This window comes from Sarcophilus harrisii, chromosome 2 (assembly GCF_902635505.1).
Source record: "Sarcophilus harrisii chromosome 2, mSarHar1.11, whole genome shotgun sequence".
NCBI classification, from domain to species: Eukaryota; Metazoa; Chordata; class Mammalia; order Dasyuromorphia; family Dasyuridae; genus Sarcophilus; species Sarcophilus harrisii.
The window spans coordinates 57,137,696-57,162,696 of NC_045427.1; the positions used below are offsets into that span (position 1 = coordinate 57,137,696).

At 60.0% G+C, this 25,001-nt stretch overlaps 2 protein-coding genes across 5 annotated transcripts in view; one reads left to right on the forward strand and one right to left on the reverse strand.

Annotated features, from left to right (window-relative positions):
* The window catches only part of KCTD19 (potassium channel tetramerization domain containing 19), a 45,790-nt gene extending 38,176 nt beyond the window's left edge, over positions 1–7,614 (forward strand). For 3 of the 4 annotated variants that reach the window (XM_031950284.1, XM_031950286.1, XM_031950287.1), the window contains exons 12-17: positions 201–819; positions 2,303–2,494; positions 3,054–3,208; positions 3,689–3,790; positions 6,791–6,949; positions 7,357–7,375. In XM_031950284.1, coding sequence (XP_031806144.1) covers positions 201–819; positions 2,303–2,494; positions 3,054–3,208; positions 3,689–3,790; positions 6,791–6,916 — 1,194 coding nt within the window. In that variant the 3' untranslated portion in view covers positions 6,917–6,949; positions 7,357–7,375. Of the gene's footprint in view, positions 1–200; positions 820–2,302; positions 2,495–3,053; positions 3,209–3,688; positions 3,791–6,790; positions 6,950–7,356 lie in introns of all 4 variants that reach the window. The other variant, XM_031950285.1, reaches the window with a different exon arrangement.
* A 50-nt stretch (positions 7,615–7,664) lies between these two features.
* Positions 7,665–18,079, reverse strand: PLEKHG4 (pleckstrin homology and RhoGEF domain containing G4). The gene is made up of 22 exons (XM_031949236.1): positions 18,038–18,079; positions 16,875–17,688; positions 16,580–16,699; positions 16,253–16,376; positions 16,074–16,167; positions 15,830–15,904; positions 15,461–15,577; positions 15,226–15,324; positions 14,960–15,108; positions 14,733–14,871; positions 14,404–14,520; positions 14,013–14,195; positions 12,325–12,986; positions 11,772–12,018; positions 11,232–11,321; positions 10,599–10,841; positions 10,228–10,398; positions 9,883–10,060; positions 9,493–9,609; positions 9,100–9,333; positions 8,836–8,999; positions 7,665–8,711 (listed from the first exon to the last, which is right to left on the reverse strand). The coding sequence occupies exons 1-22, from the start codon at positions 18,077–18,079 to the stop codon at positions 8,706–8,708; spliced, it is 4,185 nt and encodes a 1,394-aa protein (XP_031805096.1). The 3' UTR covers positions 7,665–8,705.
* Between the last annotated feature and the right edge of the window lie 6,922 nt (positions 18,080–25,001).

The following is a 25,001-nucleotide window of genomic DNA, read 5'->3' on the forward strand; positions in this document are numbered from 1 at the left end:
AGGAGCATCACTACCACATTATGGACGAGGAAAATGATGGTGAGAGGGGAGCTAACTTGCTTAGGGTTATCTACGGGACATCTGAGTCCAGGTCTGAGCCCAAGGCTTGGGATTCCAAGTCAGGGCTCGTTCTCTTACACTGTTCAAGCCCTGGTGAACTTGGGAATAGACCAAGACTAGTCTGCTTTCTCCTTTTCCAGACTGCCCCCTGTGTGCCTGTGGAATTTAGAGACTGCTGTGGGACTCCATGGAGCAAAATGAAGGGCGTGCCAACCAGGCCAGCCCTGACAGAGGAGAATGAGCAGTACACCCGAACGATCCACTTGTCCCTGTGCAGAGGCGTCAAGAGAGCCAGCAACCCCGGGGTGTATCCTCAGTGTCCCGGCCTGTTTGCTAACCCCAGGCACTGGAGCCATCCTGAGAGCCCTCCGAAGAAGAAGTGCTCCACAGTCAATATCATCCCCAAACCAGAAACTACAGAACCTCCTGTCACTCCCATGCAGAAATTGATTTCCCTGGTTCGAGAATGGGACATGGTCAACTGCAAGCAATGGGAATTCCCACCCGTGGCACCTTCAAGAAGTACAAGTCTAGAGGAACCCACTCCTCGGCCCCTCTCAGGGAGTGAGGCAGCTTGTCAGCTCAGTCCGGCCATTGCTTCTTGGAAAACTCGACCAACTTCCACAGAGAAGACTCCGAGTCCCCAAGCAGTGACCATTGCCAAGGAAAAGGGCTCCGAGCAAATATTCAGGCCATATCTCCCAATAAAAAGAGCAGTTGCCTTGAAAGACTGGGCAAGGCAGGGAGCAAAGGAGAAAGGCAAGTACCAACAAAAGCACAATTTATAAAGAGTCTGTTGTAGATAGAACACTCAGTAAGCATTGGTAGAGACACAAAATGTACATGAGCCCTCAAGAAGCTTACAGTTAGTAAGGTCCTCAGGCACACTTTTCTTGTAAAACCTAGGAAATAGAATGAGAGTAACCAAGGAATTCTCTCAGTTAAGTTTTCAGAAAGTTAGAGCCCAAAGGAACTTTAGTAATCATTTTGTTCAGGCATTACTCAGAGTACGCTGTGTGGATCTCCAGGGTTCTGGGAGATGGGAGATGGAGAGGGAGTCCTTGAGGAAGCTGGAACATCAGCAATATCACCCCCAAAGAATGAAATGTGAAATTCTACATCTGAAGGCTGACACATGTGGCATGAAAATAGCTTTACTTCTATATTGGTCCAAATACCCCCCAAATTCCTCTATATTCACAATGTGTTTCCCTGGACCAATATTTCTGGTTCTTACCCATATATTTTAAACTTTAAAAGAGTTCCATGACTATATAGCTTTTTTATAGCCTTTATAGCCTGTCTTCTGCAGAGGAAGAATAAGGGCCCAGGGGCAAGAAGTGACTTAAATAAAATTATATAACAAGTTAATGGAAATATCAAGATAATCTAATCAAGATTAGAACCCAAGTGTCTTGATCCCCAATTCAATATTCTTGTTTTCTACCACATTATCCTGTTAGATGGTCAGATGGACCCTGCAGTATAGACACAGAGTAGCCAGAAATCACAGGAAGAAAAGTTAAGTTCACCCCAACCCAGATGTCTCCATAACAAAAAGCTCTCCATCCATTAATTCCCTAATTTTTAATGAGATTTGCTGTTCCCTCTTCCCTCCCCACCCACGTTCCAGTGCCTCCCATGTTTCCAAATAATTTTCCCCTCCCTCTATTCAATTCTTGCTTCTGCTCCACTTTACCCAGCCTCTAAATTCATGTCTCCAAGACAGCCAGAGTTTCAACCAGACATCCACCATAGTGCTCTGGCCATCTGTGGAAGCAAAAGTGCATCTAAGAGTCCCATGTTTTGGTGTCTATGAAGAAATGTTGGCCCTAGAATCCAGGGGAGGGAAACTGGTGCCAGCCATAGCACTGGGAGCATATTGACAGTGTCTGTCCCCTTGAGGCTGCCTCTCTGGAGGAGAGTCTCCACTTCAAAAACACAGATTAAATGTTAGAGCTAATAGGAACCTGTGTGAATAGAGCAGTAGGATATGTTGACATAATAAAAAAGGTGGCGGAACCTTAAAAATCTCCTAGTTCAACATACTCATTGTACAGGTGAAAGAACTGAAGCTCCAAGAAGGGAAGGGATTAACCAGGAAGAGAACCCTGGCTTCCTAGACACTCTGTCCATTTATTTTCCCTTGGAAAACAGGACTAGCTCCCACAAAGACTGTTGAGTCTTCAAGCAGTGATACTTCACTTCCCTATGGAAACTAAGGCCTCTGTTTCCTCCACAGAAACCTCCCTCTCTGAGCCGCCTGCCCTGGAAGCTGATGAGCTGGACGACGTGGGGATTATTCTCCAAGTGACCCACCCCCCCGTGGTCGGGAGTGACGGCTCCTGCACCTTCTTTGAGGACAGCGTGGTGTACACCACCCAGCTCGAGGATGTCAGACTGGCCCCCTCCAAGACCAGCACTCTGTCCAGAGGTGAGGAGAGGACTCCCGGGGCCCTTCCCATGTCCTCTCCCAGGCAGGGAGACCAGCCTCATCCTAGGATTGCATTAGGAGGGGATCAGAGCTGAAAAGTAGAAATGACTCAGAGCCCCCTCCCCATTTTGTAGAGGAGGACACCGGGCAATTACAAGTCCAGTGACTTGTCCTGGGTTGCACAGATAGGACTGAGCAGAAGCAGGGTTCGCATCCAGCTTATTCTACTCTAAGTCCAGTGCTCTTCTTCTCCTCCCATACCAGGTTTCTTCTTGGAGACCAAGAACTTTCAGGACAAAGAATGGCCTTTAGAGATGGAGACTTGTAGAGAGGGCTAAGTATAGCCTGTGACTTGGGGAGGCATGTTTAGGAACTTTGTTCCATTATATAAAGTAGAAGCAGCAGGCAGAAGACTCGGGCTGGGATACATGGCCACAGTCTTTTCTAACTGGTCCTCCTTAAAAGAGCCTTATTCCAGGCTTCCATATGGAGACTGGGACTGCATAAGAATCTGTTGGTTATCATATGATATAACACTGGCCTTACCCTTTTTCTGTAGAGGTGACTTTCCTGAGTTTCTCTCTGTCCCGAGAGGAGATGTTTTATGCCCGAAAATGCCACTGTTTCCTGACCGATATCATCCTGGATTCCATTAGACAGAAGGATCCCAAAGCAGTGACGGCCAAGGTGGTATCCCTGGCCAACAGGCTGTGGGTATGTGTGACCTGCCTTCTGTCCTTGGACCTTGGGCTAGGGCTAGAGGCGAGCCTAGGATCTCTATTAGCTTTAGTCTAGGAATGTTACCCGTGGTCCTGTGAGAAGTGTCTGGGGAGATCTCACTTGGGTTGAGAATTCTCTAATTTTTCTATCCCCTTTACCCAGAAACAGTAAGAGAATCCAAACCAGGAGTGGACACCACATTTGGGCCTGGGAGAAATATGTGACACGAAATAGGGGAATAGGAGAACAAGTGGAGCGTTTATTAGGCAGGAGATTCCTTGGCAAGGAGGAAAAGGGAAAAAGCAGAGTGTCTGTGAGCTGGGAAGAGTATGCCTTGGAAGATGGAACATTAGCTCTAAAAGGAAGTGAAAGGCAGACCTCGGGGTGGTAGCCTAGGGCTTCCTCCCCCTCTGAATGGCGCCCTGATGGTATTGGGGAGTGAGGGACAGATGTTGAGCTGTGCTTTTCTTGCAGACTCTCCACATCACTCCCAAACAGTTTGTGGCAGATTTGCTGACCATCACAGGCTTTAAGGACGACAGGCATACCCAAGAGCGGCTGCACAGCTGGGTAGAGGTAAGATTCTCCCAGAGTTGGGCCAGGCCGGGCTAGGAGCTCCCCAAGGAGGCTTTGAAAAACCATTGAAGGGGCAGGTAGGCAAAGGGGGGACCCATCAACATCTGTGTGAGAGAGTTCTCTGGGGCTTAAGAGGAAACCCTGCATTCCCTGCCCCTCATCTGCTGAGGGGAAATGCCCAAGCAGGCAGGAATCCACATCCTGCCATTTCTACCGGCTTGCGGAGTTGAGCTCCACACAGGATAGAAACCTAAGTGAGAGAGTCTGGGATGTCCACAAACATGAATCCTGGGCCTTCCTCCCACACTCGCTCATCTCCCGTGCCATTCCAGGGAGACAGGCCTCTAGATGTGTATTAGTCAGACAAATTAAGGGCCTACAATGGACAGGCAGCCTCACAAGGTGGAAAGATAGCTGGATGTGGAAGGGGAGAACCAGGCCTATTCACTTGTCCACTTCAGGCATGAAGTCACTGTCCCTCACTTTCTTCCTCTGCAAACTGAGGTGGTTGGACAAGGTTGTTCTAAAGATCCCTTCCACCTCCAGCATTTTCTTTGCAATGCCCCATCCTGGGGCAAAGCCAGAAGTCCTGGACTAAGGGGCCCCGGCCATTGCTCATTCTGAAGCCACAACAGCACTTATTTATATGGCACCTTCTCTAGGTCAGGTATGATCCCTCTAAGTTACAGGTGAGTGCTTGCACAAGATATCGAAGTCTGGTAGTTCTGGGCCAGGCTTCAGACTCCAGCTTTGGTACCATGGGTACAAGACAGGGTCATGGGCCTCAGGAGTTCATAATCTAGTAGGATGGCCTGGCTGGCAAATACATTTCTCTCTGGCTTAGAGCCCAGGGGGTTCTTGTTGATTGCTGGGCTGAGCTTCCCATAGGGTCAGCAAAACTAACACTAAACATCTCCACAGGGATTGGGGAGGCGGGGACTGTATGGAGAAGAGAAAGGAAATGGAGGGGGAACAGAAGGAGTAAAGGCCCAGGTTATATTTCCTGTGCAGTACAGCCACTTGAGTACCTGGGCTTAAAAGAACCTAGCACAGGAGAGTGTACGTTCAATAAAAAATGCCCAAAGTTTTTTGAGTAGACTGTTAAGGATGGAAGAGATTAGAGTTGATTCTCCTCACCTGACAGAAAAGCCTTCAAAATTGACTTAAATGGTCACCTCAGAAAAAGGCAGCAAAAAGCTGCAATAACCAATATATTGAACAATAGTCAAAATTCCTAAACATCTCAGTGAACTAAAATGATGGGCCAAACATAAGAAAATAAGTTATTGTCCTACACTGGGTCAAAAAAGAGTTGCACAAGTATTGCATCTAGGGGTGGCCCAATAGGGAAATTGGGGGAAGAGAGGCACAGAAAGCTTGATAGTAGGCATGGAAACTCAGAAAGCTAATGTGGTCTTTGACTCAATAGAAAAACTGTCCAGCATGAGATGATAGCATTTATTAAGCATCTTCTATATAGCAGACCTGGGCTAAATGAGTCCTGGGGATGCCTAGAGACAATGGACAAGCCCTGCCTCAGGGAGTTACAATCTAATGGAGGAGACAACAGACACACAAATATGTACCAGCAAGCCATATATAAGACAAATAGGAAACAATGACATAGGGAAGGCATTGGAATTGACAGGTTGATGAAGGCTTCCTGAAGGAAGTGAAATTTTAGTTGTGATGTGAAGGAAACCAAGTATTGCAGAAGGTAGACTTGAGGAAAGAGCTTTCTAGGCACGGACAACAGCCAAAGAAAATAGCCTCGGGTGGAAAGATGGAGCAGCCAAGAGACCAGTTATCATTGGATGGTAGAGTATATGGTAAAGAATAAGGTACAAAAAAACTGAAAAGGTAGGGTGAGATTAAGTCAGTATTTAGTATTTGATCCTGGAGGCAATAGGGAATCACTGGAGTTTACAGAGGAGGGGGTAACACGGTCAGACTTATGCTTTAGGAAAATCACTTCGGTGACTGACTGGAAGACAAGTTGGAGTGAGGAGAGACCTGAGACAGGTACATGAGTGTGAGGTAAGGAGACTGTGCCAGAGGAGAGAAGGGGCAGATGTTGCAGTGGTAGAATCATTAGGTCTTGGCAACAGCTTGGAAAAGGAATGAGAAATAACTCCTAAGTTATGAGCCTGAGAAACTGAGAGGCTAGTGTTACTCTGTAGAGTAACATGGGAGGTAGGAAGTAGGGAGGATTTAGGTGGGAAAATGATGAGTTCTGCTCTAAACATATTTGAGGGTTTGAGATAAACATATAAACATATTTGGTTTGAGATGTTTATAGGATATCCAGTTGATATTTGTAAATCAATTGAAAATTTGAGATTGGAGATCTGCAGAGAGGTTGCAGTGGGGCAGGACAGGTAGATCACTAGCACAGAGATGGTAACTAAATCCAGTCGATATCACCAAGTGAAGTTGTAGAGAGGGAGAAGGGCAGAGAGCCCCTGACAGAACCACAAGGGACACCGTGGTTAGAGGGCATAATCTGGAGCAAAGGAGATTAAGAAGGAGGTGCCAGACAGAAGAAACAGGAGAAAAAGTCATAAATGCTAGAAAGAAGAGTATTGAGAGAGTGGTTAAGGGCCAAAGGCTGCAGAGTTCAAGGAGCATGAAGTGAGAGAAAGCCCATGTCTCTCTGTGCATTGCCCGGGTCACATCACACTAGGGAACTGGGCCATGTTCTGGGCACCATATCTTGGGGGGGTGTTGGCAAGTTGTCTTGTGATGATCAGGATGGTGGGAGGCCTCACAGGGCCATTCCTTGTGACTTTTGGCTCAAGAAAGTAGGAAAGGTCAGCCTGGAGGAGAGGTGGCGTGGGGAAGGACAATTCGGTGGGTGCCCACATAGGAGAAGTTGCAAACAAGGGAAAGGGGCAGAAAGGCGAGTTTGAGGGTTGGTGTGAGCAGGCTGCAGCACGTGACAGATGAGGAATTAACAAAAAGCAATGGGAAGGAGATGTCAGCCTAGACGTGTTTGATCAGGAAGAAGCTGGGCCAGGCAGGTGTGAACAGCAGACAGCCCGGGTGCTCCTGCAATGTCCACACAACATCAAAAGGAGGAAGACCTGCAGTCGGGAGCAGAATTGTCATCTGTGGCCAGTTCTTTAGAAAAGCAGACAAGAGTTCCAAAGGATAGTTGTGGTTGGTATCACAGGAGAGAAGACCTACTTTAGGAGATCATGGACCAATTAGGAAAAAGCTCTCCCCATGAGTGACCTTAGAATGAAATGGCTTTCCCATCGCAGGAGGCCTTCAACGAAAGTCAAGGAAACCTGTAGTCAGGAGTCTGAGAGTGGTCATTCCTCTTTAAGTAGGGCCTGTCCAAGACGAGTTTCCCACCAATGCTGGGGTTCTGCGGCACCCTAGCTCCTCTGTCCTCCCCTATTAGCCTTGAAGAAGTACTCCTAAGGGAGGGGCAGCAAGTCCAAGCCCTAGGTGAGAAGGGGCCAGTCCAGTTCTGTCCCCAGCTCAGAGCCTCCTGGGGACTAGCACCCATGGCCTCAAAAGGGCCTGCACTGAGGGCAGCACTGGCCTGGCTTGCGTTTCAGCTCACACTGCCGTTTGCCAGAAAATACAGCCGCTGTGTGGACTTGCTCATCAAGAAAGGTTTGTCCAGGTCTGTCTCCTACTCAGTCCTGGGGAAGTACCTGCAGGAGTGTTGAGAGCAGCAGCCAGCCACGGCCGGAGCTCGTGGGCATAGGTCCTTGTGCGTGAGAGTGCCCGAGAACCTGTGGGCCCACATGGGCGTGCTTGTGTATGTGCGCAGCAGAGCCTGTCCTTTTGTAAACAAATAAAGTTCTAAAGCAGAGCAAGGTGGTAAGCTTCCCTCTCCAAGAAGGCAAAAGGCTAAGTAACATCCAAATAGATAAACCTTTATTAGAGAAACAGTTCAAAAAAAGCCATCAGGTCAATGTTACAATGTGAATCCAGGGAAGAAGGCTAGGGTGGGATCCTGGTGAGCTTGGTACCTGGCTGGTGGAGGGCAATCTGCAGCAGGCTTGGGGCAGGGTGGGCAGATGACAGCTTCCTGCTGCATCCACCATGCCCTAGTCTTGTCCATTCCACCCTGCCTCTATCTCCCCAAATGCCCAGGGGTTGTAGAAACAAAAATGGTATTGAGATCCCAAAGGGGAACTCGGAAATATAGAAAAGGGCAGGTAAGCCACAGGACCACGTTGGGGGTCTTTGTCCCTGAGATTGGAGGAGACTTTAAGGCTAAGGATCCAGGCCAGTCCTAGAATGATGGTGGGACTCTAGCTAAAGGAGGAAGCACATCTTCGGAAATCCTTTCCCCAAGTCACAGGAGACTGATGGACTGCCACCTTTGTCACTGACTGCTGCAGGCGAGACACTAGTTCTGTGCCCAATAACGCCCTCCACCCCACCACCTACTCCTGCACATCTCCAAGTTCTGTCAGCCTGGCTAAAATAAAACATGAGAAACAACACACTTCCCTCTAGTCTAATTTTAACTTAAAAGCTGGGCCCAGCTGGCTGTCCAACTGTCCCTTAGTCTCCACCCAGATGGCCAGGGGAGAGGCAGGGAGCCCTTCAGACTACACGGCCATTTTTGGCCACCCTGGGACAGGCCCTTTGTCGAAAGCAACCATGGGGATTAGGCATCTCTTTGCCCCTCCCCAGCTCTTCCCCCTTAGCAGGAGCAAATAGAGCTAACCCAGACATTCCAAATGGTTAAGATAGCGATGTGTGGCTGACAGAACGTCAGGATGCAGGACGTCAGCTTGGATAACTGGAACAACTACATGGGGGCCTCCTACCCCAGACCAGGGTAGGAACTCCCCAAGCTCTAGGCCTCCGACTGAGGGGAAGGAGAGAGGCAGAGAAGAGGCTTCAGCCCCCCCGGGCCCAGCGGCCAGCATCCACCGCGCCCCTGTGCTCAGACCTGTGGAAGCCCGAGAGAGGTCAGGCCCAGGCTCCCCAAGTTCCCCAAGCCAGAGTATCTAAATGAGGACCAACCCCCCCCGCCCGGGAACGGGCAAGGCCTGAGTGCACTCCAGGATACTCACTGAGGAGACGTACTGACTCTGGCCACAGTGGGGCTTGTCCTCCAGTGGGGGTACGGGCTGGTCTTCGCAGCCACCGGCCGGGTTGGGACTGGGCACACAGCCGCTATCCGAACCACTGGAGCTAGCTGATGGGCACTGGGAGGAGGCCTCGGAGCTCTCGGGGGCTGAGGGAGCCACAGGGAAGCAGCCGTGAGCCACCCTCCTCCAGGGCCCCCACACTCCCCCTCTTAGTCCCCCTGTGCCCAGCCCTCGGGGCAGACATACTCAGCGAAGGCTGGCTTCCTGTTTCAGCCTCTGGATCCGGCTCCTCCTCCAAGTAAGCAGTGGGGTACAGGGGCCAGCAGAGTCCCACTCGAGCTGGGTCTCCACACAGGTGCAGGTTGAGAGGCCCCAGCAAGGAACAGGAGGAAGGACTAGTGGACAGAGTTGCTGGAGGCCCGGGAAAGGGGTTGGTGTGATCAAACAGAGACACTGCAATGGAGGCCCGAGTGCGAGCTCCTGTCCCGGACACAGAACTTGAGATCAGCCTTGTGAGGGGAAGACACAACAGCACCCGACCACCGGCCCGCGTATGCGGTGGACTTCTGTCCTCTCTGATGCTTCCCCACCTCTCTCCCTCTCCCCTTCCCAATAAGGACCCCCTGTGCCCCCCAGTACCTCGCCCCTTCATGATATAGTTGATGGCGCGGTCATTGATGGCTGCTTCACTGGGAGTAATGTCCAGGAAGGGTTTGCTCCCTACACCCATAGATACCATCTCAGCCATCCGGAGCTCTGGGGAGAGAGGCCCGGGGTAACCAAAGGTACCCCCCCACATACTGCCCCTTCCCAGCCCCCCCTAGAATTTCAGAGCCATAGTCCCCGTGGACAGGGGGCCCGCTGACAGGCTAATGGATGTGCTACCAGAGGGTGGGGAGGCCACAAAGGGCGGCAGGCACTTGAGAGACCGGCTCAAGCCCACTGGCTTTTACAGCTGGGAAAGGCCCCACGGGGCCCTCAAGTCCGGGGCCCCCCGATGCTCGGCGCGGGTGCTGGGGCAGAGGGTACCCTTATTGCGGGTGGCCTGTCTCCAGAGCAGGCTGGCGATGTCAGCCGTCCAGGCCTGCTTATTCTCAGGGGTGAGGGCCTGCAGCACAAACGTGTCGCCGGCCTTGCGGCGCCGGAACCAGATCTCGAAGCGCAGCCCGCTCTCTCCGCAGTTCTCCGTGAGACCGATGTCTGCCGTCTGCCCAGAGACAGGTGGGTGCCGGGTGAGTAAGGATGTGCGGCGGGGCAAAGGCTGGGAGCTGGCAGACTCCGCAGAGCCAGGGTCAGAGGTGGGACCAGGGATGGGGCAAGGACTCGGCTGTGGTGGCCCAGCCTGGCTGAGCCCCCGGGGAGGAGGGGGCCTACCTTAAAGGAGTGCTTGTAGACGAAAGAGTCAACGCCCCTGGGCCCGTGCCGAGATTTACTGAAGAGGATGAGCTCCTCGAATAGGAAGACGCGGCGCTGGCACTTCTTCCGCCCAGACCACACTGTGAACTCGTCCTGGCGAACCAGCTGGCCCTGCTCCTTGAGGTTCACCTGGCACGGATTTCTCGGCTTTAGTGAGGGATACCTGACAGACACCTTCCCAGGCCCAGCGGACTCTCTGTGCCCAGAGAGCCAGCCCCAAGCCAGGAGAAACCCTGTGCCACACGGGCACTGGCCCAAGGCCACAAGCCTGCCTGTGCCATGCAGGTGCTAGCTCAGAGCCACCAGACCCCACCCCCATGCCCACTCACATCACAGCCGCGGATGGCATCCATAGCTAGCAGGTCGTTGCCGTGTCTCAGCTGGAAGCGAACAAGGTGACAGGCAGCGCGCAGGGCAGCTAGGTCAGGCTCTCGGGTCCAGCCCGGCCCCAGCCCTTCCTCGCAGGTGCGGGACAGTTCCTGCAGCAGTAGCGCGTACTTGCTCATCCGCTGAATGGGCTTTAGCAGGTAAGAAGCCAGGTCCAGGTGGTCCCCCAGCCGCCGCTGTTTGTCCTGGGCCCCACCGGGGCAGAGAAGAGCAAGGTGGGCCTCCTCCGCCCAGGTCCCTCGTTCCCAGGTGAGGGGGATCCCAAGGCAGGCCCGGGCGGAGGTTACTGGCCTGGGTCCCACAGGGAGGAAGAGGCAGCGAGCAGGTTGGCGCTGCACCTCCAGGGCCGCCCTGCCCTTGGCCACTTGGAGTCTGGGAGGGGGTGGGCCGAAAAAGGCCTTTGATACTTGTCTTTCAGGCCTTCCCTTTAAAGGCTGGGAAACTAAGGGCCGCGGGCAGGACGTTGTCGGCCCAGCACAGCGAGCGCCAGCCCAGGCTCCCAAGGGGGGAGAGCCAGGGCCCCCCCCCCCCCGCCTTGGGCCCCTAACAAATGTGTGGGACTGACGGGCGCCCACCTTAAAGAAGGTGTTCCCGTGACTGGCCAACAGCGCGTCCGACCTGGGCTTGTTCTTGCTGTAGAGGGCGTACATCGCAAACTGCTCCCTCTGTGGGGGTAAAAGGCTCACCCAGGGCTGGCAGTGCCCGGCCCCACGCCAGCCTCACCCTCTGCTGCCCCCATAGGCCAGACTGTCTGAGGAAGACAAAGGGCCCTTCTCCCAGAACGCCTCCCCTGAGGAGACTCATGGGCAACAGCCCCTCAAGGAGCACTTGTGGACAGGGACACGCTTAAACCCACATTAAGCAAAAGGCCCAGGTTCCAGACTCAGTTAAACAGGGGACGGGCTGCACACAGTCCCCAGGGGCCCACCCAGAGCCGGCTCCCAAGGATTCACGTGGCAAAGCGGTGGCTTGTCCCTGAGAAAAGGAAGGGGCTCCCTGAGCTCGCCCTCCCCGTGCCCGGGCACCCCAGCTGTGATTGTGGCTGAGTAGGCTCCGTGCGGCCTGTAGCAGCGGAGAGGGGGTGTCAAGGCCAAGGGAGGGGGGGCGGGCCTCACGTGGCGCAGGAAAGCGTGGGCGACTCGGAGCGGGTGCTGGCTGCAGCTCTCTAGCTCCCGCAGGAAAAAGTGGCGGTGGAAGTCGCGGAGCTTCTCCAGATTGCCGAAGAGCCGGGCCCTCTGTCCCCGCAGGCCCTGGGGCACATCCGCCCGCTCCAGCTCGGGGAAGTAGCTCTCCACCACGTAGTCCAGGGCCCGCACGTACTCCTGCTCCGTGGCCACCATCTCGCCTAGTATCAGGTGCAACCTGCCCGGTGGGCGGGGCTCAGGGCCAGCCCCACACCGGGACCCTCTGGTCTCTGCCTTGACCCGCTGGCTCACCCTCCCACCTCCACCTCGCCTGGCAACCTGAGAGTCCTGCAACAATCCTGTCAGTTAGGGGGCTAGGAGTTATCCTCCCAGTTACAGATAAGGGAAACCAAGGCTGAGCCCGGGGGTCCTGGAACGTGAGCCCTCTGCCTCCAAGCTCTGACCCGCCAAACAGTTGTCTGCCCGTCCCACTCTTCGGCACCCCCCGGCCAGGATTTCTGCCCAGCTCTAAATGTCCCTTTACCTGTTCTGGGTGCTGGCCTCCAGGGTGGGACTGCTGGGCGATGCCTTTGGGGCCCCCAGAGCTCTCTGGGTGGGGGGCCCCGCCTGCTGGCTGCCTGCAGCCCCCACGGAACCACCCGAGGGGCGGCGGGGCGGGGACAGGGGGGAGGCCACGGCCAAGGGCTCACCCAGGCTGAGCCGGCACACAGAGCCCCACAGGCTCTGCTTTACCCTTGGCTCTGCGGGGTGCGTCCTCTTTGGGGGCTGGGAGGTGATGGAGCCCAAGGAGACGCTGTGCCGGCTTCTCTCTCTGACCTTCCTGCTGGAGGCCTGGGAGGCCTGCTCAGAGGAGCTGCTGCTGCTGCTGCCGCCACCTGGAGAGCTCTGAGGGCCCGCCACGAAGGCGGGCAGCACCTGCTGGGCCCTGAGCGCGGCCTCCAGCTTCCTGTCCAGCGCCAGCTGGGTGTCCTGGCACTGGGCCCACACCAGGTGGCACTGCTGGACTGGGAGCCTGGAGCCCAGCCCCGCAGCCAGCGCCCGCATCTCCTGGAAGTGGGATGGTGCCAGGTCGGGATGCAGGGCTCGGTGCCCCTCCAGGTGGCGCAGCACCCCCTCTGGGGACTCGCACTCCTCCTCCGCCAGCATGGCCAGGGCCTTCTGCCCGTCCCGTGCCCATAGCAGGGCCTGCAATGGAGGGAGAACACCCACTTGCTTTCTGAAGGAAACTCCCCTCCCCAGACCTGGGCTAAGGAGGGCCAAGAGGACGCTCTTCTCCGCGGGCATCCCCCTCCCCCAGCCTGCTCAGGGACAGGAGGGGGTGGTCCCCACTGGCCCCCGCCCACAGATGGCGGAGCTGAGAGGCCCCGGGTCACAGGCTCCCCACCCTGCCCCTGGACTTGCTCCCAGGCAGCAGAGCGGTTCCAGTCTGGACCTGGGCCTTGGCTTCCCCAGCTATAAAACGAGGTGGTCGGACTCTTATGTCCCGGGGCCCTGGGACATTCCACATCACTCCCTTCACCCCCAAATAACGGCACTCTCAGGGTAAAGCGGCGCCCTCCCTGCCCATGGACACGCCTGTCTGTGGGGAACAGCCCGAGAGCAGGCACCCACGTTACCCCCCTTCTGCAGAGGAGGGAGGGACCTGCCCAGTCACTTGCTGACCCCAAGCGCCCACTCCCTTCTCAGGGCTCCCAGTTCCTCTCTGCCCTGGCCCTGCCTTCCTTGCACCTCCAAGGCCACACAAACCCCAGGGCCGAAGACTCAGGCTGCCCGGGCCTTGGGAAATGCCAGGGGACGGAGGGCCCGGGGCCCGGCTCTGCCAACATTCCCCACCAGGATCCCTCTGCACACGCTGGCAGGAAGGACCCAGCAATGCCCAACCAGGGCCAACCTCGCTGGGGAGGATGGTCAGTGAGCGGGGCAGCGCTGAGGGCAAGGCGCCAGGGTCAGCCGCAGCCCGGCCCCTGCCGAGGCTGGGGAGGGGACACAGCAAGCTCGGGAGGAGCGGGGCAGGGTCTGGTGGAGAAGTGAAGAGCTCAGCAGCTGCCGGAGCCTTTGGGGCCTAACGCAGGACTGAGAACCGGAAGAGCTGCCAACGTTCTCCCCAAAGAGGGGCCCGAGGGGGGATGCACTGGACCACGCAGGCCTCCCGCCCTGCTGCCCGAGTCCTCTGCAGGAGAAGCTGGAGGGTGGCCCAGCCCCCCGGCGCACCTGGTCCAACAGCTGAGAAAGCTGGTGGGCATCCATGAGCTGCCGCCGGCGCCGCGCGAGTGCCCTCGAGAACTCTGACAGCTGGGCCCGCAGGGAGAGAAGGTGGGCCCCGGCAGCCCCCAGCCGGCCCAACTCCATGGCCTCCCAGCCAGCCAGAATCGCCTCGCCCCGACGGGCCTGCTCCTGGGACAGGGGAAGGGCCTGGTCAAGCCTGGCCCCAGGCCTGCCCCTGCCACCCCAGCGCCCAGGAGGGCTCCTGGGCCCTTGCGGTCTCATCTGGGGTCCCAGCAGCCTCCCCAGGCCAGGCCCTGTCTCCCCTCCCGTGACCGTCCCCACAAAGCCACCTGGCCGCTGCCTCCCTGCCGCCCCCCCTTCCTGGGCCCACCCCCACCTGGCCAGCCTGGTCAAGCTCCCAGAAGGCGTCCCGAGCCTGGAGCAGCACATCCAGCGAAGGCTCCTCTGGCTCCTTCAGTCCTGGCCAGCCCACGTTCTGCAGCCAGGCCTGAATCTGGAGGGGACGAGGGGCAGAGCCAGCAAAGGGGGATGGGAGAGGGGTCTGGGCGGGGCGGGGGCCTTAGGCTGGGTCCCAGGGCCCTGCGATAGGGAGGGCAGCTACCCCCACTAGCAGCATGCGTGAACCGGGGGTCTGGGGGCTGGCCCTGGCCGAGAAGAGGCAGAAAAGGACATGGGCAGGGGGCAGGGAAGGGAAGGCGCTCCCACCTCGCTCAGCGTCCCCGCCTGGGCCTCCAGCATCCTTCCCAGCTCCAGCGCACGCATCCGTTGGTTGCACAGAGTGACCAGCTGGTGCAGCAGCCCGTCCACCTGAGCATACAGCTTTCCTGCCTCATCCACCGCCAACCTGGCACAACAAGCAGGCGACCCTCCTGAGCCGGGCACCACGGGGCGGGAAACTGTGCCAACCTCAGCGACCACTCCCGGGCGCCCACCTGTAATCCGGGCTCTGAGCCACACCCGGATCTTCCCACTGCAGCTGTGCCAGTGCCATGCCGCCCTCCCGCTGGAGCTGGGCCAGCAGGGGGTAGTCCAGCACCTGCTGCATCAGTTCCCGGGGGTCCTGCAGCGGCTGCCCAGCTCCCTGCAGGGGGCACAGACACGGGGGGTGAGCGGGCAAGGAGGCAGAGCTGCAGGGGCTGGCAAGGAGGCTGGAGGGGCAGCTGGGCCCATGCTCCTGGTCACCGGCAGCCATACTCACCCCATGGCCCTCTGCCTCGGGGGCAGCCTCGACACTCTTGATGGCCCCTTGGAGCAGGGTGCAGGCCTCCAGGCAACTCTGCTGCAAGGCTTCCAGCCGCTGAAGGACAGGGAGCGCGGTGGTCCGTGGCCCGGCACTGGGCTCCCAGCACTGGGCTCCTGGTGCGGCCCCCCCAGGAAAGCTGAGAGCCCCGGGGCCGCTCCCTGTCCCTACCACCCCCTGCTACCCCACTGACCTTTCGGAAAGCCAGCCAGGCACCGTGGCTATAGGGCAGGCAGCCTTCCAGGCTGAGGGGCAGCTGGGAGTTCGGGATGAAGGAGAGCAGAGCTTGGCGGGAGGGCAGCAGCTCCAGCTGGGGAGGGAGAGGGAGCTGGGGCAGGCGGCAGGGAGGACATGGAGGGGGCCTGGGGAGGGGGCCTGGGGAGGGGAGCCCAGAGAGGGAGACCTGGGAGGGGGGGCCTGGAGAGGGGAGCCTGGGGGGGAGACTGGGAGGGGGGACCCTGGAGAGGGGGACCTGGGGAGGGGAGCCCGGGAGGGGGCCTGAAAGGGAAGAGGAAGCGCCGAGGGCAGGGCCCCAACGGGCACCCTCAGCCCAGCCCGGTACCTTCAGTCCCGGAGGGAGCGCCCCGGCCATTTTCCCCAGCAGCAGGACCTGGTGCACGGAGCCTGGGACAATTTTCTGAAACAGCCACGGCCGCAGCCCTCAGTGCCAGCAGCCTCCCGGGCCCTCAGCCCTCGCCCCGGCCCCGAGCCCTCCCTCATGGGTCCCAGACTGCCCGGCCTCCCCCGAGGAGCCTCCCAGGGCCTTCTCCTCAGAAAAGGGGCCCGGGACCCCGGCCCAGGCTCACCTGCATCTGGCTGAGCCCCAGGAAGAGGCTGGGGCTGGGCAGACAGTGCCGGGCGTCCACCAGCACAGTCAGTCCCCGGGCCTGGTCCTCGGGCCTGCCAAAGTTGGAGCAGAGAGAAGCTGACTCGGGCCTCCCCACCCCCATCCCTGCTCCTCCCCCCCGAAGGGCCCTGCTCCCACCTGGGGATGCTGTGCAGGTAAAGGAAGAGGCCCACAAGCTCCTGGACACTGCAGTGAGGGCCCAGCCAGGCCACGTTCCGGGTACAGACCAGCAGCACCGCCCGGCCCTGGGCGTCCCTGGTCCCTGCAGGAAGGCAGGGCTCACCACCGGGCCCTGCTCCTCTTTCTGTGGCCTCCGCCTCGGTGTCAGGCCCTCCCCCAGCCCCTGCCCCTGCCCCCCTGCCCCTGCCCCCCTGCCCCCAGCCCCCCTGCCCCCCTGCCCCAGCCCCAGTCCCCCTGCCCCCCTGCCCCTGCCCCCCGCCCCCTCCCCCGCCTCCGGCTCCTCACCAGGCAAGGCCGCTACACCACTGGCCAGCAGCTGGGGTGACAAGTCCTGGGCCAGGAGGGGCCTCCCGGCCCCAGGCGGGGCGGGGGGGCCCTGGGAGGCCTCGGGCTCTCCAGGCTCACCTGGGGAGAGGGCTTGGTGGCTACTTCTACTCTGCTGGGGTTGGGGCCCCCGGGGACATTGGGCAGAGCCCGTGACTCCTGATTCGGGGCAGGGGGTCCTGCAGCGGGTGGGGGTGGGGGGGAGATCTGAGCCCCGGGGGCCTCCCTCGCCACGAGCCCCAGCGGCCCTGCTCACCTTCCCCGGGGGGTGCCGGCCCCAGATCCTCGGCAGGCTCCCCAGAACCTCTCCTCCTCTGGACATCCTCAAGGGCAGAGGGGGCCGGGCTCCCAGGCCCCCCTCCCCCCTCCTCCGGGGTCGGCCCGAGAGCTGGAGGGCCCTGGCGGGCCCGGGGGTCGGCTCCCCCTGGCCGGGCCACCGCGGGGGCCTCCTCTGGGCCTGGCTCAGCGGCCCCAGGAGGCTCTGGGGGACAGGGGGCCCCCTCCGCGGGGCCCTCGTCGGCCCAGGCGTCGGCATAGCTGCACACAGCATACCTCCAGTCAGTGGCGTGGGCTTCCCCCGGGGGCAGGGCCGGGTCCTCCCCGCACCCAGCCTGGCCCTGAGGCTGGGGGCTCCCGGGGGGGCCCGGCGTGGGGGAGGGGCCTGGGGAAGCCAGGGCAGCTCCGGAGGGGCCCCCAGCACCCGGCGTGTCCAGGAAGCGAGGCTTCAGCACCCGCGCCCAGGGGACCCTCAGGACGCGGCCCCCGGGCACCGCCAGCAGGCAGCAGCGCAGCGGCCCCGGCCCCGGCCCGGCGTTGAGGGCGTCCAGCCAACGGGCGGTGAAGATGGCCGAGTAGCTGGCCTCGGGCAGGGGCAGCTGCCGGGCGCCGTGGCCCCCGGGCGCCAGGCAGGTCAGTGCCAGGCGGGGCCGGCGCCGGAAGGGCACCAGCTGCAGGTAGAAGTCCCCGGGCTCCAGCAGGCGCCAGTCCAGGGAGGCCAGGTGCACCACCACGCGCTCCCCGAGGCACAGGGGCCAGCCGGCGTGGGCAAAGAGGCGTCCGGGGTACTGCGCCTGAAATGGGAGAGGCGCAGCCCTGAAGGCGGGCCCGGGGCCAGCCCCTCGCCCCGGAGGCCCTCACCCCGGGAGGCCCTCGCCCCGGAGACCCTCACCCCGAGAGGCCCTCGCCCCGGAGACCCTCGCCCCGGGAGGCCCCCACCCCGGGAGGCCCTTGCCCCAGGAGGCCGCAGGGGCTCTGGCCTGCAGAGAAGATTCTAGCAGGACGGAGCCCAGAAGTCACCCCACCTACCTCTCTCTCCCCTTACAGATGGCCCCAGAGAGGTCAGAGGGCCTAGAGATCATTTCCTCTAACCTCTCACCTTACACATGACCCCAGAGAGGTCAACAGGTCTACATCCCTCACCTTACAGATGACCCCAGAGAGGTCAAAGGGTCTAGAGGTCATCTTATCTAACTTCTCTCCTTGCAGATGGCCTCAGAGAGGTCAGAGGGCCTAGAGGTCATTTCCTCTAACTTCTTACCTTGCAGATAACCTCCAGAGAGGTCAGTGGCTGCCCAGGATACCCAGGCTGGGGGGAAGGGAACAAGAAGGGACTTGGAAGTCACCTGATCTAACAACCCCTCACCTTACACACGACCTCAGAGAGGCCAGAGGGCCTAGAGGTCATTTCCTCTAACCTCTCACCTTACACATGACCCCAGAGAAGCCAGAGGGCCTAGAGGTCATTTCCTCTAACCTCTCACCTTACACATGACCCCAGAGAGGTCAGAGGGCCTAGAAGTCATTTCCTCTAACCCCTCCCCTTGCCCATGACCCCAGAGAGGTCAGCGGGCCTAGAGACCGCCTCTCTAGCCCCTCCCCTCACAGAGGGGGCAGGGACTGCCCAGGTGCTCAGGCTGGGGGGAGGGGAGCTGCCTGGCCCCGCCCCCCAGCTGCCCCCGGGGCCTAAAGGCATCCTCCTCCCCCTGGGCCCCCAGGGAAGCCAGAGGGGCCGGGCCCTCCCCCTCCCTCTCCCCAAGAGGCCTGGCCCCTCCCCCCCGGGCCCGAAGGGGCGGGCGGGCCGCTGGCCTCACAGGGGGCCAGGGGCCGGGTCCCCTGGGGAGGGGCCGGCCCGCCCCCCGCCCGGCCCCCCAGGGGCCGGGGTTCCTGCAGGCTGGGGCGGGACAAAAAGCCCCCCAGGGGCGCGGCCCTGCGCTGGCCTCCCGGGGGGCGGGGAGGGGCCCCGGGGAAGGGGGTCAGGGGGGCCGGGGGGGCGGCGGGGCAGGTTGGGGGGCCCTGCCCAACCCGCCTGGGGGAGGGGCCGGCTGCCCGCCCCCGGACCGAGGGCAGCCCCCCCCCCCCCCTCCCCCCTTTTGCCTTTCCCCTCCTCCCTTCTTCCCCCCCTGCCTCCCACTTTTCTTCCCTCCTTCCCGGGCCCCTTCCTTCCTTTCTTCCCCCCTTCCTTCCTTCCTCCCTCCCCCCCCCCCCTCCCTTTTCCCCTCCCCCCTTTCCCTCTCCCTTCCTCCCTTCCTTCCCTCCCTCCTCCCCCCCTTTTTCTTCCCTTCCTCCCTCCCTTCCTTCCTTCCTTCCTCCCTTCCTCCCTTCCTTCCTTCCTTCCTTCCTCTCATCCTTCCTTCCTTCCTTCCTCCCTTCCTCCCTTCCTTCCTTCCTCTCATCCTTCCTTCCTTCCTTCCTTCCTTCCTCCCTTCCTTCCTTCCTTCCTTCCTCTCATCCTTCCTTCCTTCCTTCCTTCCTTCCTTCCTTCCTTCCTCCCTTCCTCCCTTCCTTCCTTCCTTCCTTCCTCTCATCCTTCCTTCCTTCCTTCCTTCCTTCCCTCCTTCCCTTCTTTCCTTCCTTCCTTCCTTCCTCCCTTCCTCCCTTCCTTCCTTCCTTCCTCTCATCCTTCCTTCCTTCCTTCCTTCCTTCCTCCCTTCCTCCCTCCCTTCCTTCCTTCCTTCCTCTCATCCTTCCTTCCTTCCTTCCTCCCTCCTTCCCTCCCTTCCTTCCCTTCCCTTTGCTTTTCCCTGGGGCAGTCGGGGTTGGGTGCCTTGCCCAGGTCCCACAGCCGGGCAGTGTCAGAGACCACGCTGGGACTCGGGCCCCCCTGACATGGGGCCGGGGCTCTGCCTTCCCCTCCTTCCCTTTCCGTTCTTTTTCCCTTTCTTCAGAAGGCCACTTCTAATTGCCAGACCTCGGTTTCTTTATCTATGAAATGGGGGCCCTTGTAGTTCAGCCAGGCTGGAGGGAGAAGCCAGAGATTGTCGCATCCCCTGCTTTTTACGAGTGACCATGTTTTCAGAGCCGGCTTCGGTGAAAAGCCAGCGAGAGGCTTCTCTAACGCGGGGAGGGGTCGCTGGACGCGGTGGCCCCTTGCGATCGCCCTGCTCTGCCTGTGTCTGTGCGGCCGGGCAGTGGCGGGGGCTCCCGGGGCGCTGACAAGCCCCCAAATGCCGGCCACGATTCTGCCCCGTCCCGTGCCCCGGGACTCACGGCTGGGAGGGGCTCGAGACCGTCTCACCAGCCCCTCTGTTTTACCGACGGGAAACTGGGGCTCACAGAAGCCTGCGGCTCATGGCCCCCAGGACTCCGGGACAGACGCGCCGGCGCCGGGGGAAGGTGGATTTTGTCAGAGAGGCCCCGGGGGCTGCGGGTCCGAGCTCCTGCCCCGATTTATAAGCTGGGACTGGAGCAAGGTCACGCTTGCCGAGCTTGCCCGGAGGTTTGCTGCAGCTCCTCCCGGGCCCCGTGCAGCCCTCGGCGCTCAGAGCCCCCCCCCGCACTTTGCGTCTCTGAAGGCCCCCGGGGTGGGGGGGGGGAGTGGAGAGCACAAAGGTGATGCGGCTCCTGAGGGCAGAGCTCGGCCGAGATGCCCTGGGGACCACTTAGTCCAGCTCGACCTTTTTCCAGGCGAGGGTTCCCGAGGGCCCCCGCGGCAGTGACTGACGGAGGAGTCAGTGAAACCCGGGCCGACTCCCGGGCCTGCTCTCCCCCGGCCCTCGGGGAGCCTTCCCCTGCCCCCGGTGGGTGGGGCAGCACACTTCCCGGGAATCGGAGGCTCCGGGACCTCCGGGCCCCCAGCCCCACTCAGACCCAGTCAGGCCCAGCGTGCCACGGCCCCCGAGAAGCAGCGCCCCCGCTATGGTGTTTCCTACATGCCCGAGGTCCCCAAACAGGCAGCTGTGAAAGGGGCATTGTGTGCCAGGGCCCGGGGGCAGGGAGAGAGGGAGAGGGAGGAGGGCCCTGGAGGTCCAGCCCACAGGAAAGAAGGAAGGGGAGGCAAGTCCGGACCCCCCAGAAAAGGACGCCTTTCTCCCGGGGCACTTCCTCGTAGCCAGAAATCTGGGTTCCTCTGCCCGGACAGTCCCATCCGGGGCCTCTGCCCCATCCAAGCCTCCCCTTCTCAGGCTCCTCCACCCCAACCCGTTGCCCTTCCCTGATCACGGACTCGGGGCTGGGGCAGCTGTCAAGGAGCCCGGCTCTGCCCCCTTCCCACAGGGACCCACCAGGGAAGCTGCCCCCCGGGAGGCCCTGGAAGCTGAGGGAGAGACTCCCGCTGCCCCCTCCCCCCAGGCTGGCGCAGGGCTGCGCCTGCCACGAGCTGGGAAGGTGACGGTCCCTGTGGGAGGGGCACATGGACCAATGAGCATCCGCCAGCCACCCCCACTCACCATGCCGCCCTCGGAGTCGGGCCCCTCTCCTCGGGCCTGCGGGGCCCCTGCCCCGCTCAGCACACGCGGCGCCCCCACTGACCCAGACCCCCAGCAGCAGCCCCTGCCCCGGCACAGCGCGGCTCCCGGCCCGCCTGCGGCAGCTCCAACTGGAGACGCTCTGGGCACTGCCCACCAGGCTCAGCTGACGGGCAATGTGGGTGGGAGGGGAAGGAGGGAGGGGAAGGGGAGATGGGAGGGGAGGAGAAAGGAGAGGAGCCACCAGGGATCACATGGAAAATCCAGCTCCCCCCACCCATGCTGCCGCTGCCCTTGCCCGGGGAGGGGGGACACGCAGCCTCAGTGTAAGATGCAAAAGGCGCGATTCGAATCCAGAGCAAAGCTCCAAACCCAGGACTCTTGCTCTGCCACAAGAGGAAGAAAAGAAAGTGCTTAAGGAGAGGAAACAGATGGTCCGGGCTCTGAGGGGATGGGGGGCAGCCCCGTGTCTCTGCCCCCATGGTCCCACCCAAGCAGAGGCCACAGCCCCTGGGACAGGCCCTTCTCGCCCCAGGATCCTGGTGGGGACAGGGCCAGGGCCAGAAGCTCTAGCAGGAAGGAGGGTCCGGCCGTGGCAGGGCCTGCTACTAGTGCACTCCTGCCCTCTCTTCCCTCCGTCTGTCTGTCTGTCTGTCTCCTTTCCTTTTCTCTCTCTTTCTCCCCTTCCTCAAACACACACTCTCTCTCTTCTGCCCAGTCCCTAAAGATCCAGAGTCCCAGCCCCCAGCCCAGAGCCAGGTAAGCCCAGAGCCCGGGGCAGGGGTTCAACCTCCGCACATACATGAGAGACCATTCTCTCCCCCGGGAGGCAGACTTCTGCTGCCCGTTTGTGGGCAATGGCCCGGCACGTGGTGGCCCTTGTCTCCAGGCCTCGGAGGCCCCTGCAGCAGAGGGGGGCGGTCTCGGGGCCCCCGGGCTGGGCCTCTGCGATTCACTCTCTGCGCCGCATCAGGCAAGTCACTGACCCCAACCCTCAGTTTCCTCGTTTGTAAAGTTAAGAGACCGGGCTCCCAGGCCCGCGTAGGCCCCTTGTAGCCCCAAAAGTGCGGTTCTCCATTCCTTTCCATCAGTGACTCGGGCCGAGGAGGGCACATCCCCAGCCCCGAGCCTGGGCTCTCCCCCCACGTCCCACTCCCCCAGATCTCCGAGCCCTGCCCCTTCCCCTCCAGACTTCCAGAAACCCCTCCTCCAATCCCGGGCCGAGGAAAGGCTGGGGACGCTCAGACAAAAGGAGGCTGGGGCTGGTCATGAGCAGCCCCGGAGCCCCCGGAGCGCAGTGAAAACCTCACACAGAGACTTGAGAGCTGGTCGTGTCCGGCGGCGGTTCCGGAGGAAGGAGGCACCTGGTGCCCCCTCCTGCCCGAAGGCGACGGACCCAGCAGAGCAGGACACATGGCTCTGGACCGGCCGATGTGGGCTCTGTCCTGCTTGACTATGCAAGTTTTCATAAGTTTTTTTTCCAACAGGGGAGAGTAGGAAGGAAGGGAAATAAGTATTTAACTGAGAAAATAAATTTAAGCAATTAAACAAATTTAGAGATAACCTCACCCCCACCTTAACTCTGTTCTAGACAGGGCGGGAGGATCCTCGGGCCCAGGGTCCAACTGCTCAGCCTTTCCCCTTTGGTTCCTCCCTGCGCCGTCACCGTGCGGACAGCCAGAGGGAAGCTGGTGCCAGAGCAGGACAGAGGGCCCAGGGTGACCCCACGGCCCCACAGAAGACAGGAAGAGCCTTACTTAGCCAAGACGGAGCAGGGCACCTGCGGGGCAGAGAGCCGGGACTTCCCGGGGAGAGGAGACTGAAAGCCGGTCACCCAAACAGGAACATGGTGGGGAGGGGGCTGGCACGTCCCCTGCTTCCGAGCCCACGGTCAGCTGGGACAGAGAGAGAGGGAGGGGGGTGATGGGGGCAAATGATGGGGGTCGGTCAGCGCAACTCCCCACATGCACACACCCCCTCCCCTCCTAAAGAAACCAGGCTGGGGAGGGGGCTGTTAGACCGAGAGGAAACGGGAGAGGACCTCTCTCTCCCAGCCCCTTTCTCACCCTTTGAAAAGAACCAAGAAGTCCAAGCCCAACACTCGGCTCTGCCAGCTCCCTTGGCCAGGACCCTCCACCCCTGCCCCGAGGGCGTGGCTGCCACATAGATACCCGGACTCGATTCCGCCCCGGCAGCCCTGCAGGGTCCGAGCACACTCACCCGACTGAAGGATGCCAGCCTGCTCACCGGCTCCTGGGCTTGGGCTTGGGTGGGAACCAGGGCACCGGCTCGCTCTCCCTACACGGACCCCCAGCCCGGCCCATTCTGCATCCTCCAGCCCAGCCTTCCCCCAGGCTTTGTCCCAGGACGTCCAAATGAGTCATCCCCCTCTTCTCCCTCCTCCTTTCCTTCAGTGGCTTCCCCATCGCCCGCCAGTCTCTGTCCTTCCTCCTTGGGGGCCCTCAGGAGGCCGAGGCGCAGGGGCCAGCACGTGCAGGGCCACGCAAGGTGTCTGACTCCCTTACCTGCCTCAGCCCCCCAGGGGGACAGGGGAGCCTGGGCTGGGGAAGGGGGAGACATGGGACTCGCTGGGACAGCTCCGGTCCCAGGAGCACCGAGACAGAGGCAGACTCGGGGACTAAAACGGACAGAGACAGGATGGGAAGGTGCTTGTGGAGACAGAGGGAGACACCAAAAATGCTTCTGGGGAGCCCGGGGGGGAGTGGGGCCAGGGGTGGGGGGCTCAGTGAGTCGGCTTCTGTTGGGAAGATGGGGAAGAGTTAAGCAATGACTCAGGAGAGCCAGATGCTGTGGCCAGGCTGGCAGCTGAGTCTGCATGGGGGAGCATTTCCACTGAGACCACAGAAGGGGGGGCCCGGGCTCTTTCTCCATCCCTGCTCCAGCAGCGCCAGAGCCAAGCCGGGAGATCCAGCCACAGCCCACAGCCCAGCCAACTCGCAAGCTCCCCATCCTCCCCGCCCCAGGAGGCCTTTCACTCCTTCCACCCTTTGTGCCCTTCCCAGAAATTTCACCAAACCTCAGCCCTTTTCTCCCCCGGAATCTGCTGGTGTTCCCACCCCCTTTGGGGGCTGCAGAGCAGGAGTTTGCCCTCAGATAGGGCACAGGCCCCCATTTCCCTCCTTCAGGGATAGAATATAGGAGGGGGCTCTGGGAGGAAGAGGTCCGGAGGGGGTAGCAGCATCAGAGAGCTTGCTCTTCCCATCCTGGAGGTCGACCAATGGTTACAGGCAGACTTTCTGCTGATCACCTGAGGCACTTCACTGCTCTGGGTCTCAGTTTCCCCATCTGTAAAATGAGAGGCTTGGAGCGGATAGTTCTAAGGCACATTTTAGCTTTTAAAAAATTATATCCTTTGTGGATAGCCTTGCATAGATAGACAGACAGACAGACAGACAGAGATACATGGAAGGAGAGATAGAGATCAGTGGAGAGATAAATAGAGAGATGATAGAGAGATAGATGGAGAGATAGATATATAGATGGAGGGAGAGATAGAAAGAGATAGGTGGAGAGATAGATGATAGAGATGATAGACACAGAGAGATGGAGAGATAGATTATGTATGTGTTTAGGCATCAGATGCCTCTACACTATTCTTCATACAAGGCATTTCTGAACTCTGGTCATTTTCATTGACTATGATGTCATGCCTGGAATGCTTTATCTCCTCATCTCCACTT

Coding starts and splice junctions, on each gene's coding strand:
- PLEKHG4 (XM_031949236.1), bottom strand. CDS start 18,079: ATGACCTCTAGACCCTTTGACCTCTCTGGGGTCATCTGTAAG. Junction 14,872..14,959: donor GCTCAGAGCCCGGATTACAG/GTGGGCGCCCGG, acceptor TTGTTGTGCCAG/GTTGGCGGTGGATGAGGCAG. Junction 12,019..12,324: donor GAGGCCAGCACCCAGAACAG/GTAAAGGGACAT, acceptor CCCACCGGGCAG/GTTGCACCTGATACTAGGCG.